General features: G+C 37.8%; 1 protein-coding gene across 1 annotated transcript; it reads right to left on the reverse strand.

Moving 5' to 3' along the window:
• Positions 1–8,175: 8,175 nt before the first annotated feature.
• LOC147615307 (laccase-4-like) lies at positions 8,176–13,277 on the reverse strand. The gene is made up of 7 exons (XM_086779383.1): positions 13,068–13,277; positions 12,730–12,881; positions 12,357–12,604; positions 11,729–11,857; positions 9,950–10,542; positions 8,496–8,856; positions 8,176–8,363 (listed from the first exon to the last, which is right to left on the reverse strand). The coding sequence occupies exons 1-7, from the start codon at positions 13,167–13,169 to the stop codon at positions 8,233–8,235; spliced, it is 1,716 nt and encodes a 571-aa protein (XP_086635509.1). The 5' UTR covers positions 13,170–13,277; the 3' UTR covers positions 8,176–8,232.
• Between the last annotated feature and the right edge of the window lie 2,262 nt (positions 13,278–15,539).

A 15,539-nucleotide genomic window follows, 5' to 3' on the forward strand; every position in this document is an offset into this window, starting at 1 on the left:
GGCACTAAGGAAATTAGATAGTTAGAAATTGCCATTGGTCCTTATAAAGAGAAAAGAAATTTCTTGATTACACCTTTGCACACTAGTGATATCATCTTAGGCATGCCTTTTCGTCACATTAGTTTGATCCTTGAATTGACGATGATACACACACAATGTTGTGGATCATACATCAGAATGAAAATTTAACTCTTCATAGTGATGTTACGCATGAACTCTATCTATTATTATCACAAACTCAAGAAAAACATGCACTAAGGAAACGTGAAAAATCTTACATGGTTAACGTGAATGAAATTAAAGCAATCGAGCATAAATTATCTCAGTCAGCAAGCTTTTCTAGATCAATTCAAAGATTCTTTAGCAGATTACCCACCCCTAAGTCTACCTACTTTATGCCCAAAAGATCATACCATTGAGATTCTCCTTTTACTGCTGGTATATAGACAAAACCAGATACAACAAAAGAAAATCCAATAGTAAATACAAGAACTTTTAGATGGTAGCCTCATTCGACCTAGTAGCTCACCTTTTGGAGCCCCAACACTTCTAGTCTAAATCACATGTGCATCGACTATAGAGCATTGAAAAAGGTAAATGTTAAAAACAAGTATCATATTCCTTGTGTTGATGATTTCATAGTAACTGGTTTGAGTGTGGAATGTAGTCTCATAAACATCAAAAATATGCATACGAACTTGATGATATCTAGGTTTCAAGTCAATCTTACTAAACACATTTGAAATATGCACCAAGCACATCCTAGAAGGATGGGGCCAAATGCACCTTGTACATGTGAAAGGGATCAATCCTTTAGCATGTGGGTGAAGCTTCCTTAGCACCTAGTTTTGTAAAACCTCTTGGTTGATGAAACCACTAGGTGGTATTTGGTTTGTATAAAAATCTATAAAAGGGCACTTGTCTATGAACTAAATATCAAGTTCTATTTGCCCACAACTTGTGTATTTGATCAATTTCTAGCATTTATATTTATTATGATTTTTGAATCAACTCTTAGCTTTGAGCGTCCCTAGCTCACATGCATTCTTAACCACTCTTTTACATGGTACCAGAGCCAAGTTATGAGGGAAAGATGTTTTTTAGGTAGGTGATTTCATTTATAGCATTCATGACCTTTTCTCCACAAAGCTCCAAAATTCTAACAATACCCCCAGTTGTTGGAGGAGTGATGGCTCCCCACTTGCTCCACTAGAGCTCAAATCCTTTTGTGGGCCTCTTCTACACCTCAAGGCAACTTGGGCTGCACCGTCAATTTCCCTAATTTTCTTGTCATTGTCGCACCATTGTCTTCTTCCCTGAAAACGTATGTTTTATGGTCGTACAGTCATTACTGCGTCTACAGGACACCATCGCCTAATTCCTTTGACATGTGGATGCGCCCTTATGTGCTCTAGCTTTCCCTAAGTGGGATTACCCAATAGCCTTTCCATTGAGGAGAACAAAGCCTTTCATCAGGGCTATATACTGCACTACCATAGCCACAACCTCATAATCTTCCAATTAGTGATTAATTATCACTAATTTCTCTATCTTTTGACTAATAAATCTTTCTCGATCTCTAATAAGCACTTTCTCAATACTAATGTTTGTGTTAGCCTCTCTTGCAAGGCCCAAAAAATCCTTACAAAGCATCCCAAAGTGCCTTCCAAGCTTGTCAAGGGCTTCTACCCCAATTCTCTTCTTCATCAAAGAGCTTTAACCTTCAAGGTGACTCAAGGTTGAGTAAAATCTTCTTTAATATTTTCTCTCAAGTGTGTTTCTCAAAACTCTCAACCCTAATGGCTTCACACGATACTACCTTCCACTTCAAAGGGCAAAACGTTCATGCTTGGAAAACCCACATCAAGCTCATTCTCATGAAGAAAGGCCTATGGAGCATCACAAGTGGAAAGGAGAAGAAGCCAAGGGACCAAGCTACTATTCCGGCATGGGAGACTAGAGATGAAAAAACAAAAGCCATCATAACTATTGAATTGGATGACACATACATTCACCATGTGGATGGGTGTGAATATTCCAAGTCTTCGTGGGATCAATTGGATACTTTATTTGGAGCTTAATCTAAGAGCTCTAAATTTGGTTTGCTCATTGATTTTATTAAACTTGATATGAATTCTACAACTCATCTTGCATCTCATCCTAACTATATGTCTTATGACCCAACTTGCAAGCATCTCATTAAAGGTGGATGAAGACATCGCCATTGCAATGCTACTCGAGTCATTGCCTCCCGATTTCGACAACATTGTGACAACCTTGACCAACATGCCTATTACAAAGCATTTTGATGTTGAAGCTTCTCTTTTGGAGGAAGAGAAAAAGCTGAAGGTCACAGCAAAAGAGGACACCTTGTCCTACACTCCATCCAATGAAACTGCTCAGTAAAGGTTACAAGGGGGAAGCAACGTGCAACTCTTCAATCATTTGTGACTTTTGTCACAAACCTGCGATTGATTCTATCAAAAGAAAGCCCAAAAGGCCTACATTATGCATGTAGAGTATGGAGATCAAGGTGAAGAGACTGGAGAATCAAAGGAGGACAACAAGGGGCATCATGAAGCCCTCACAATGCAAAGTGACCATCCTTTCTAGATCATGTCTTGGGGCTGGCCCCAGACTCTTAATGCGACATAAGTGTTGTAAATCTTTGTAAGTCAGCCAATTGAACCTCTAGCCCAACTACTCCTAACTAGCCTCAAGCCTAAATTGCCATCCTAAACTTGTATGGTCTTGGTAAGAAGTCATAGTAAGAGGGAAATCATCTAGCATGGTTGTTAGTCAAGCATAAGTTTCTAGTGATTCATCAAAGGTCATCAATACCATTGTAATGATTATGTGTTTAAAGGGGGGTATTGAAATATGCACCAAACACATCCCTAGAAGGATGGGGCCAAATGGACCTTGTACATGTGAAAGGGATAGCTTATGGGTGAAGCTTCCTTAGGAACTAGTTTTGAGCAAAACCTCTTGGTTGATGAAACCACTAGGTGGTATTTGGTTTGTAAAAAATCTATAAAAGGAAACTTGCCTATGAACTAAATATCAAGTTCTATTTGCCCACGTCTTGTGTATTTGATCATTTTATAGCATGTATATTCATTATGATTTTTGAATTAACTCTTAGCTTTGAGCTTTCTTAGCGCATATGCATTCTTAACCACTCTTTTACAGAAGCTTATCTTGTTATGTCTTTTGATCTTACTTATGCACCTACTACATTTAGTAGAATAAGGAAAACAAGAATGTTTAAGTATATTGTAACACATTCTCTAGTACATCAATTGCCTGATTTTCTTGACCCTTCTTCCTCGGCGTGTGATTGATGCCAGTGGGTACAATCCTTATACAGGATGATCATCATCTTGCATATGAGAGCCACAAGCTCAAACCTTTTGATTATTTGATGGGTTCTAAGTTTTTTATTAAAACTGATCAATAAAGTATACAGCATCTACTTACCCAACCTTTGATTTTTGTGATCATCACATTAAATGGACCTCATTCATTTAAATTTTTCATTATCTTATTCAATATCAACCATGCAAAGAAAATGTTGTAGCCGATGCATTGAGTAAACGTCCTACCATTGCAAATATTTTCGTTCTTGATATGTATTTCTTTGATGCTATGCGTAATACATATGAGAATGATCTTGATTTTCGTGATGTACTATAATCATTACTTGCATGTTAATAATTATTCCTACAAGGATGGATTTCTTTTGTTTGAAAAGTGTTTATGCATTACTCTTCCATTTAAACAATTGCTTTTAGAAGAATTACATAATCCTCCTTACATAGGTCATCGAGGTATACTTACTACTTTGAAAGTAGAAATAGATTATTTTTGTTGCCCTTATGTAAAGAATAATGTTTTCAACTTTTTTTCTGAATGTCTTGTTTATCAAAGAGTTAAGCTACATTATGGGAAAGAGCATGGCTTACTCATGCCATTGACTATTCCTAATGGCCTTTGGAAAGAAATTAAATTTCTATGGATTTTGTTACAAGTTTGCATGTTCCTTTTGTACAAAATGATATGCTTTGGACTATTGTTGATAGATTTAGTAAGCAAGCATATTTATTACATGCAAAAAGACATTGTCTACTTCACAAGCTACACATCTTTTCATTAAGCATGTTTTTACACATAATGGTTTATATAAATTTATTGTATTTGATTGAGATTCTAGATTTTGTAATAATTTTTGGATTGCTTTATTTGCTAATCTTGGATCAAAAATTGATTTCACCTTTCTTTTCATCCTGAGAATAATGGCCAGATTAAAGCAACTAATAACAACATTCTAAACTTGTTAAGGTCCTACACTATTTCTATACTAAACACTTGGGACCAACACCTTCATTTGCTATAGTTTGCTTTACAATTTGCTTATAATAATACATCACACTCTCCACTAGAAAATCTCCTTTAAAGTCATATATGGTAAGAAATTAGTGACACCTGCTTCTCGACTTTCACATATTGTACCTACAGCATGATTTTACTAGAGACCATACCCATATTCTTTAACAAGTACATGAAGCTCTCACTGAATCCTAAACACAATATGCAACCCAATACAATAATCATTGTAAAGCAGTGACTTTTTATAAAGGTGTTTATGTTTGGCTTCGCATAGAAAAGAGAAGACTGAAAAGTGTAGAGAAACACCCAACAGTTAAATTGGCTCCTCAACTTTATGGCCCATTCAAGATTCTCAGGAAGATTAATAATAATGTTTTTCATTTGGATATTCCATCCCATTAGCATATTCATAAGTCTTTTCTCATTAATCTATTGAGACCATTTAGAGGCACTCTTCCCACATATCCATTTTATTCTGAGATCATAAAACTTGAAATTATTTTAGACCATGACGACCAGACAACAACAAAAAGAAGATATATTTATCACAGATATTTAGTTAAGTATAAAGGCCACCCCATTGAAGTGACTTAATGGCTGCTTGATCATGCCCTCGACATTGCCTATCTATCCTTGCTTGCATCTTATTATATTCATACTCGCTCGTGATTATTTCTAATTTTGTGACAACTGAGAACCATTGCTTCTTACCCCTAGGGTATGTTATAAGGAGTAAATTCATGGAATTTAATATTCTCACATTTCTCATTATTTATGAATTCTCCTAAATGAGTTTAGATTGGGACGTTTTTCTCTAAATCCGAACGATAGTAGCTTACTTTACACATACACAGGTGATTCCGTACATACGTGAGTATGGATTGCATCATCTTGATTTATTGAGATTTATATGGTTATTTGTATTTTTAATCAATTAATTTATCAATTGATTAGTATAGTTGATGTAAGTATAGATCCTTTATTTGTTATAAGGATGTAAGTGTATTTTTAATCAATTAATTTATTAATTGATTAGCGTAATTGATATAAGTATAGATCCTTGGGTTAGATAACAGAGACGAATTAGTCAATGAAAATTTTGACATTTAACTTTGAATGTGAATAGATTATTACTTGAATTTGTGCAATGTACACCATTTATTTGGATAGCATTCATGTTTATTGACAATGAATATATTTATTTGGACATATGAAATCTTCCTTATGGACATTTGATTTTGTTATATAAGGATGTACACATTTATATGGTTAAATATTCACACCTATTTTGAGTAGTTAGACTTGCATGTTCAATAAAGCAACTTATTTTTGCTCGAAATCGACATATTTATAAAAGGAAAGCTTTTTTTAGCCCCACAAACTATTTCAAGTTAATATAATTAAAATACACCAAGAGGATGCATGGTCTCACTTGTGTGGAGACAAATTAGCCCCAATAGTGTTTTTGTCTCTACTCTTATCATTTTTTATGCAATTTAATATTAAAGAGTCTTAGAGCCCAACATGTGGTGAGGTTCTTGATGTGATGGTGAACGTAGTTAAAGAAGAGGTAAATGGTCTCACAGAAGACCACAACGAGTTGTTCTTGAAGATATTAGGAGGCTCCCGTATGCTCAAAGATGATTTCCCATGGGGTTAGCAAGGCTTTTGCTAGAGGTTCATGCATGTTCAAAGAGGATTGACCCGATGGGTCGGGGACCATGGACCAACAAGGAGAGGTAAATGGTCTCATAAAAGACCACAAGGAATTTTTTGTGTTGAAGATGTTGGGAGGTTTTTGCATGCTCGAAGATGATTGAAGTAATGTGTCATTGTACCGTGGTCCAACAGGCTTTCGCCCACCATGGTCCCCCATGCAAAGACGGACCTAGATAGCTATGAATGATGATGCTTGTTAGTGACGGTGCTTTCCTATGTTAGCAAGATGTTAGCAAGATGTGTGCATGAAATGCAAAGCCCTTAAGAGTAATGCAAGCATGCATGGGCTATGAGGATAGAAGGTATGCTCCTGTGTGTACTCCATATGATGAATCCAACTCCCTACGTTCTTGGACACTTACCTTTCATTCTAGTTTTGAGGAATGAAGGTGTGCTCATGCGTGTACTCCATGTGACTACTTCAACTCTCTGACTACTTAGACTCTTATTTTTGCTTTCTTCCACATTTACCTTTCATGCTGGTTTTGGGGGAAATAGGCTCATGAAGCTTTTGTGGCACCACTCTTTGAGTTAAAGGGTTTTTTATTAGCTTCGGTCCCATAATCAAAAGGAAAGGAATAGACAAGACCTATCATGGTGGTGAAACTCTAACTCCTTGCTTTCTTTTACTATGATTTCTACTTCCTTCTTTTATCCCAATTTTGGGAAAACAAGGTCATGAAGCTTACTATTACACGATCAATTTCACCAAAGATTTTACCCTCTTTGTATTTTTCTTCATCATTTATTTACACAAATGTATTTACATAAGTGTTAACCACCCCGTCTACCCCTTTATCAAAATATTTAGGGATTATTATAGCTTGGAGTGATCATACTCATTGAGAATTTTATTACATACAATGCTAAATGGCTTATAGCAAGGTTGTAGAAATTAATTTGCTCTTTACAAGCACGCATTTTTTTCCTTAGGAGTAATGTGAATAGCAACTAATGTGATGGTGCTTGAGAAAGGCCTCGGTGTTTTGTTAGACCTACCCATTCCTCCCTCTTTTCATTGCAACGAAGAAGTTCTAGACTTCATACACAAGAATTGTGATGATTGTGGTGTGTATGATATTTGTACTAATGAATGAACTTGCAATAAACTTAATTTTTTATTGCCACTCCTTTATTGAGTCAACCCAAACTTGGCTACCCACCATGACTCAATCTAGCACTTCTCCCACCAATTTTCTTATATTCTCATACTCTCATTACTCATATGGTGTTAGTTTCTCAATTCACATTTCTCTCTACTCAATGTCAGATTTCAAGCAAAAGATATTTCTCACCACTCAAGGAAAAGCAATATGCTTATATTTGAATAAAATTTGAGCATCGTGTCCCGTATCCATAATTTTATCTCATAAAATTATGATTAAACACATTACAAAGCTTGTAACTCCTAAACACCATAGTACTAGCAAATTAGTGAAATTGTGCCATACTACAACAACAAAAACAAGAGTGGAGAAAAAACTCTTAAGAATAAAGCTTAAACATGTAATATCCAAGAATGTATACAAGCTAACTTATCCACAAATTGAATCAACAACTTAAAGAAATTTCATTCAACCATACTAGACAACTACAAAAACAAAAACTAGAGAAAGTAGAGAAAAAGCTCTTAACAATAAAGCTTAAACATGTAATATCCAAGAATGTACAAAAGTTAACTTATCCACAAATTGAATCAACAACTTCAAGGAATTTCATTCAATTAAGTTGGCACAAATATAGACATTAAAAAAAAAAGTGAACGTGATGCAAACGGGCAAGGCTTTCAAATTTCTCATTCGAGGCCTCAATTCAATTCGCTCTCACTACACTTGTGAGTTTATGTAAAAATGTGCCAACAACAAGACATAACCTGCCTACGGTGTATGTATATGTGTATATATAAAAAAATGCTAACATTAAAAAGAAAAAAATGCTAACATTTCTAGATAGGTGCTATATATGTGTGTGTATATGTGTATGTGTATATATAAACATATTTTTTTAGGATGGGCAAAAAAGAAATCTCTTTTAATCGTTAAAACAATGCTCATAAAACTCCATAAATTTTGGGAAAAAATAAATAAAAGAGCCTTATAGCATTCTTATTAAGGCAAGAAGTGCTCAACACTGAGGTAGATCGCTGGGGGGTGGTGGAAGAGTTTGTGAAGCTCCTACGCCATCGAGGGTGATGAACGCCATGTTCATGCCCCATGACTGGTGGATGTCGAAATGGCAATGCACGAACCACACGCCTATCCAAACAGAAACCCAAATCAATGCCTAAAATCAAACAATAGGAGTAGCATGCAAAAACGAATTGTTCCATGTATTGAGCTTAGGAAAGTCATTTGATTAAGGTTAGAGGCACTTAATTTGGGAATCACCTGGATTAACGGCTTGGAACCTGACTGCAGCCCAGCCTCCTGGGGGCACGGCAACTGTGTTTCTGGAGGGGGGGTTGATGAGGTTGAAGTTGGCCGGATCAGTGGAGGGGTTGAAGGTGCCATTGCCAGTGCCCACAATGTAGAAGCTCTGGCCATGGAGATGTATGGGGTGGGACTCAAAGAAGAGCGTGGCCGTGTTCTGGTACACCACCTGCACGTTAGAATTGAAGGGGATCACCCTCACCTCAGTCCCAGGCAGCGCTGCTTTGTCTACTGGGTTTACTGCAGTGTAGTCGTATTGAAAGAGAGGAACGTCAGGAAAATCCGTTGTGTAGACTCCGCTTATGTGGTTGTAATATGCCTGCATTTTTTTTTTTTTAAACAACGGTGTTACTCTTCAGTCCCGTCATGGGCACTCACCCATCACACACAGAAGAAAGTGCCAGAGCCCATCGAAAGGAAAACTTTGGGCACCCAAAAGTGATTGCACATGGACGGACACGTTAGGAAGGACCAATATCACATAAATATACCTTCTTGACAAAGGGGTCCCATTTTCTTAGAATATTTAGCTCTCTGAAGGATGGCCGGCCAAGTTACAACTTTTGTAAAACGTTGGCTCGACAAGATGTGCACCCTTGCTATGGGCAGGCAAAAGAAAGCAACATGGCTGTGTCCATCGAGCTAATTTCGTGCTTAGATAAGAGCCTTCCACTTTGTTGTTTAGCCAAGCCATCCAAAAGTGTTGGCAACAATACACTTTCAGGGTAACTACGAAAAGTGCTCTTTTTCGTTACTTTTCATTGTACCTATTGGGCAGCCCATGCTTTGCACGTCGTTTATTCTACCCAAACTTTCTCCTCTTTTTCCAAAACCTCCAAATTCTTGCCACAGAGAAGTTTTGTGAAACTCTTCCTTTATATAATATATATAGAGAAGAGATATAGAGATGTACACTCGAGCAGTTGTCTACAGGTTGGGTCACATGATGTGGTTGTTGCAACCCTGTACCATGTGTAAAGTTGTGGATACAAGATCCTATATTCAACACACACACCCTAAATACACAATCTTACACTAATAGGCCGCCATTACACTCAAGTTTTCACTACATGCAGTTCATACACTTGGTGAAATTTCCAGGTTAAGGTGTGTGTACGGCATGTACATGAAAAATTCGTTGGCCGGTATGGCCCCCACCAAGTATTACAAAGGGGCTATCTCGGGATCTAAGACAGCTTAGAGTTTTACCTCCTTAACAAGTGTGAAATTAAATGTGAGTGTGCAATCAATTGCACCTCCTTATTTCATCTGGGACATAGGCCACTTCCAATGCCAATCCTGAAAGAACTTTCCAATTCCAATGCCAATCCCGAAAGCTCTTTCATTAAAATAAAAATTGCCCATTTACCCAAAAAAAATTTAATGCAAGTGAAAGTATATTAATGTTTCACCTGAATCAGGGAGACGTTGGGGGTAACGAAGGTGATGTTGCTGATGGAAGATCTGAAGAGGGTGTTGTTGGGGCCTTGGCAGGTTTGTCCTTGAGGGCAAGGTTGCAAGGCATAACCAACGGTATGGAGGACATTGACATCTATAGATGTGGGCACAGCATAGTAATAATAGCCTTGAGAGAAATTCCGCCCTTTCAAGCTCTGAGTGAAGTCTGCTTGGAAAGCAGTATCATTGGCAAGGGGGAAGCTAGGCAAGGCCAAGCTATTTGAAGAAGAAGAGGCTCCATCATAGCGCAGTATGGCAGTGGTGGGCGTCTGAGGGAAAGGAACCAGGCTTATGTTGGGCGGAGAGAAGATCGAAGCTGCAATGTAGTAGTCTCCTGCCGCATTATTTGTTGTAATTAGCACATTTGTTGTCTGCCCTGGAGCCAATAATATAATGTCCCTTGTTAATTCCTGCGTGTACTCTGCATCTGTTTCTACCACCGTTAGACTATGGTTTGCCACCGAAAAATACATCTGGAAATTCACTGCAGCATTTATTATCCTCAGCATGTAAGTCTGCCCTTGCGTCACATTGTATACAACAGTCCCTGCGTGGCACACATCCAATCAATCCATATTTATGATAGCACATAGTATTTCTGTACTCACCCATCAATTTTGTTTTCTCAATTCGAAAACAAATCTGGATAATTTAACGCATTTTAGTTTTATTAGCTCAAAAATCTGCAACTTTTTTAAAACTTTTTTAACTCGAGAACTTTAAAATTAAGGGTCCTAATTTTATGATCTGTTGAGGAAAATGTTTTATATAAACAAATGGTTAAATATAGCATGCATATCATACACCATGATCACAGCTGTTTAACTGCTGCCAGGCTATAAGCTTTTCTATAGGTTGTACCCGTTACACCTCCAAAACTAGGGGTTATAGGGGCAGCCTCTAGGCCCCCAAGGATAGTACTAAAATCATGCCAGTTTTTTAGCATTTTGGAAGTAAAATACTTACAAAATTTTAAAATATTATTTAAAAATTATTATATTTCATCAAATCAATTTTGAAAGACAAGGGTGACCTGAAAAAGTATAGTACTAACATAACGCCCGTTTTTTAGCATTTTGGAAGTAAAATACTTAGAAAATTTTAAAAATCTATTTAAAAATTATACTAAAATTAAAAAAAACATTATATTTCATCAAACTTGTCAATTTTGAAAGACAAGGGTAACCTTAAAAATCAAGCTTGTAGGCTCAAAGTAATAAGAGAAAACATACATACTTCCTCTTATTTTTTTTACCACTATAAATTTAAAGAATATACTTTTTTAAACATCAACGTTATTCTTGTTTTTTTTTCAACCAGTTTAATTCTTTTACAGAGGAGGATCGTTTTGATTCTCAATCAGCAGAAGGCTATTTACTGAGGCACACCTTTTCAGAATATTGGTCCCCGGTCTGTATAACGCATTGTTGTATATAATAATATAAAACTGTAATATAGAGTCGCTTATATTGTACTATATATGATTTTCGTTAGATTCTCTCGACGACGTCTGTGCCACCCGGTCGCTCTCCTGAGTCCTCAAAGCAAGAGCGAAGCCAGACTGACTAACATACACACACACGTCTCTCTCTCTCACACACGTGCCTCTCTCTAAAACACACACACACACACACAAGGGCGGCCTTTTGTGCCACCCATCGGAAGGTCTCCCACAAAAATAATTATAGATAGATTAGTAGAACTTTTGAGCAATTATTGTGATTTAGGCTTACCATCTGATGAGCAACTATACAAGTCTCCAGGTTGGCCGTTGATAGTTATAGCATCAGAGATGTTGTATGCTCCGCCTGAAGCAAGTGCCTGATCGATGATGTCCTCCACATTTGCATTCCACCACTCGCCTACGGAATCAGGAAATATATTAGTGTTCATTGTAAGTTAATTAGTGTTAGAATAAGGCCTAATCAAAAGCCATTGCATCTCCCATTGCCATGTCAATATGCCGTTAATGCAGTGGACTTAAGTGACCCCAAGCTTTTCAATATTTTGCCAAACCTTATTTATGCATCTCATTAAAGTGAGGCCTGGTAAATCTCATGTTGCAAGGAAACATTTGCATCTCATAGTGCAAAATGCTATTTATGCATTTCACTAACCTAACTTAATAAAGCATTAATGCACATAATCCTTTTGCTTCTTTTTGGGAAGCTAATAATGAAACTGGAAAACTTTCGTCTCCTTTTTTGCAAGCTAATGAGCTAGTAAACAAAATGCCACTTATGAATAGGACTCAATTCAATGCCATGGGCTTAACTAATTAGAGTATTCAATTGTTGGAATTAATGCACATAAAATTTCCTGATGCTTTTCAAATATATATAGAGAAGCTTAATATAACACCTAGGAGGAGCGGGGGAAGCTCCTGGTAGGGTGTTGTGAAGGGGTAAGGTGTGTCATCCGGGGGGAGAATAATGAAGGCCCCATAGGCTGTAGCTCTCAACCAACTGTAATGTGCGTGCCAGAAGAGGGTGCCTCTTTGGCCAACAACTTGGAATCTGTAAACATAAGATTGGCCGGTTTGAATGGGACACTGGGTGATGTAGGCAGGTCCATCTGCCCAAGCAGAGAGCAGCTGCCGCACTCCATGCCTGCACAAGATCAATGAATTATACCTGCTTTAAACCACATGCATTGATTAATTTTTTTGCCATTAATGCGAACTAATTATAAGCTTTTTTAAGAGAATGTTTTGGTGTAATGTAATAATATTTACCAATGTATAGTTGCATTGTAGGACACCATATTGGTCACGTTAACTACAACGTGGTCGCCTTCTTTCACGTAGTTAGTCGGGCCTGGGAACTTGCCGTTCACAGAGACGAGATTCTTGGTGTGGCAAAGGCGTGTAACGCTTGCATATTGTATCTGCATGTTAATCTTTCAACCTTAGTTATCCACTCTCTGCATGGACTTATCAAACATACTAGTTAGTACTAATTAGCCCATCTAATCAAGGCGCAATGAAGGGGCGGCGGCCTACTTTAAACACCCAGATTAGCAAAATGATTTGAGAAGAGGCGATGGTTAAGATTAGGGTAATATATAACACACCGTAAAGTCGAAGAAGTGAGTCTCAGCAAAGCCGGGGCTGCCATGAAAGAGAAGAAATGAGAAGCAGGAGATGGTGAAGATGAGTAATGTGGAAGAGGACATGCTGTCTCTCTCTCTCTCTCTGTGTAAGCTGTTTGAGAGTGAAGCTTTCCTTTCCAAAGATCAAAGCATGGAACAATGAACTTCTCTCGTTTATGAGGTAGAGAGAGGGGGGGGAGGGGCCATAGACTTTAGAGCCTATACATATATATATATATATGTATACACATACATAGAGATAGAAATAGAGAGACACCAACCCATGGTGCCTAATTAGTGTAGGAGTACCATGTACACAGCTCACACCGAGCACCTCCCGTTAATTTGACATTGACGGACGTCGGTGATGCATGAAATCACAATTTATTGTTGGAGCCTAAGGCCCATGTGATTGTGTCATGGGATGTGCAATGTGTGAAAGGATGTGTAAACCGTAAATTCATTAGAGCCTAGGCCCATACAAACTATGATTTGACCACGCGGAGACTCCATCGTATTACGGCACTTCATCAATAAGAAGCTTAAGTGAGGGTACGATTGGTTATTCAATGAAGTTTGCCAGCAAAATGTAATGTGGAAACTCCCATCAAGGGCGGGGCACTCTTCAAAAAAAAAAAGTATTTTCCCAAGAAATGGAAAAGCTTTATCTAAAAATTGTGAAATTATTTATAAAGAAAAATCTTGAAAAACGAAAGTTTTTGTCCTATAATCTTGGAGGTATTTGTACTTTCAAGTTTTAAATTTGAAGGTGCAAACTACACTAAACTCAGGTTTTTTAGAATATTGGTAGGCAATGGGCATGCCTGGCACAATGTTCAATAAAAGTTTTTCAACACCATGTTGAAAACCTTTAACCTTTGTAGTGCCTTTACATCTTGTAATTTTAAGGAAGTTTCTTCTCTTCTCTATATCTTTATATCTCTCTCTCTTCTCTATTTCTCTTCCTTTCGTTTCTCTATATCTCTATATATATTATATAAAGGAAGAGATTCATGAAGCTACTACGTGGCAAGAATTTGGAGGTTTGGGACACATTTTGGAGGTTCGAGGAGGGGTAGGCCCCTACCCATCGAAGACAAGTGAGGTTACTTGTTACCATTAACCTTTTGATTAGAGAACCTCAAAGAGTATATTGAATAGGTTCTTTAGTCAAAAGTTATGCTTCTTCTTTCAAACTAGTGGCGAGACCCATCTTCGATGGGTTGAGCTAAGCACACCATTAAAAAAGACAACTTTGTTAAGAAGGCATCACCAATCACACACATTGAAATAAGTTAAAACACAAAGATGGTATCTACATGAGAAGCAATCGGTTCATAGCTTTATGACCTTGATAGAGAATCATGTTGGAATGAGACCTAATGTGAAGATCTGGACCACCAAGAAAGAGTTCATGGAGGAACATACTCCTAAAGGGTGCACTACTGAGTCTCTTCTGGTGGTTAGCTTGCAGAGCTAGGGTATCACATTTCTTGGGAGCATTCATCTTTTGTTTGGGAGGAGAAGAGGTGGGATCAAATCTATGGTTTACTTAAAAGTGGGATTTCACAAGATATGTGTGGCTTTTGTAAAAAGTAGACCGTTATATATGTTTCTGCATAGTTTATAAACATAATTATAATTATTATCCCATAAAAAATGAGTGAATTGAATTTGACATGTAAAGTGTTGTAGCACACTTTGCATACATATACAAAAATTACATTTTTACTACCCATCTCTCTCTCTCTCTCTCTCTCTCTCTCTCTCTCTCTCTCTCTCTCTCTCTCTCTCTCTAGATGCACCCTCTCCCTCTCCCTCTCTCAATCTGCACAATTCTCTCTCTCCAATAGAGAGACATTCAACTTTCTCTCTCAGGTGCATCTCTCTCTCCCTCCCTCCCTCCCTTCCTCATGTCTCTCTCTTTGACCCACACATATCGCATCTCTCTCTCTCTCTCTCTCTCTCTCTCTCTCTCTCCAATACAGAGACATTTTACTTTCTCTCTCAGCTGCATCTCTCTCTCTCTCCCTCCCTCCCTCTACCTTTCTCTCTCTCAACCCACACACCCAAACAAGTAGCCTCTCTCTCTCTCTCTCTCTCTCTCTCTCTCTCATACACACACACACAAACACACACACTTTTCTCTCTCTATCACACACACACACACACACACACTGGTGAACTTGCATGATGAAAAATTTTGATATGTCAGGAGACCCAATCATAAGTTGCCGCATGGCATTGATGGATATGTGGCTTGTTACATATACAAAAATTACATTTTTGCTACCCATCTCTCTCTCTCTCTCTCTCTCTCTCTCTCTCTCTCTCTCTCTCTCTCTCTCTCTCTCTCTCCCCTAGATGCACCCTCTTCCTCTCCCTCTCTTTGTCCGCACAATTCTCACTCTCCAATAGAGAGACATTCAACTTTCTCTCTCAGGTGCATCTCCC

The sequence above is a fragment of the Cibotium barometz genome, chromosome 40 (assembly GCF_041138505.1).
Source record: "Cibotium barometz isolate CiBa-2024 chromosome 40, ASM4113850v1, whole genome shotgun sequence".
NCBI lineage: Eukaryota > Viridiplantae > Streptophyta > Polypodiopsida > Cyatheales > Cibotiaceae > Cibotium > Cibotium barometz.

Coding starts and splice junctions, on each gene's coding strand:
- LOC147615307 (XM_086779383.1), bottom strand. CDS start 13,169: ATGTCCTCTTCCACATTACTCATCTTCACCATCTCCTGCTTCTCATTT. Junction 8,857..9,949: donor CCAACGTCTCCCTGATTCAG/GTGAAACATTAA, acceptor AAAAAAATGCAG/GCATATTACAACCACATAAG. Junction 8,364..8,495: donor GTTCCAAGCCGTTAATCCAG/GTGATTCCCAAA, acceptor CTGTTTGGATAG/GCGTGTGGTTCGTGCATTGC.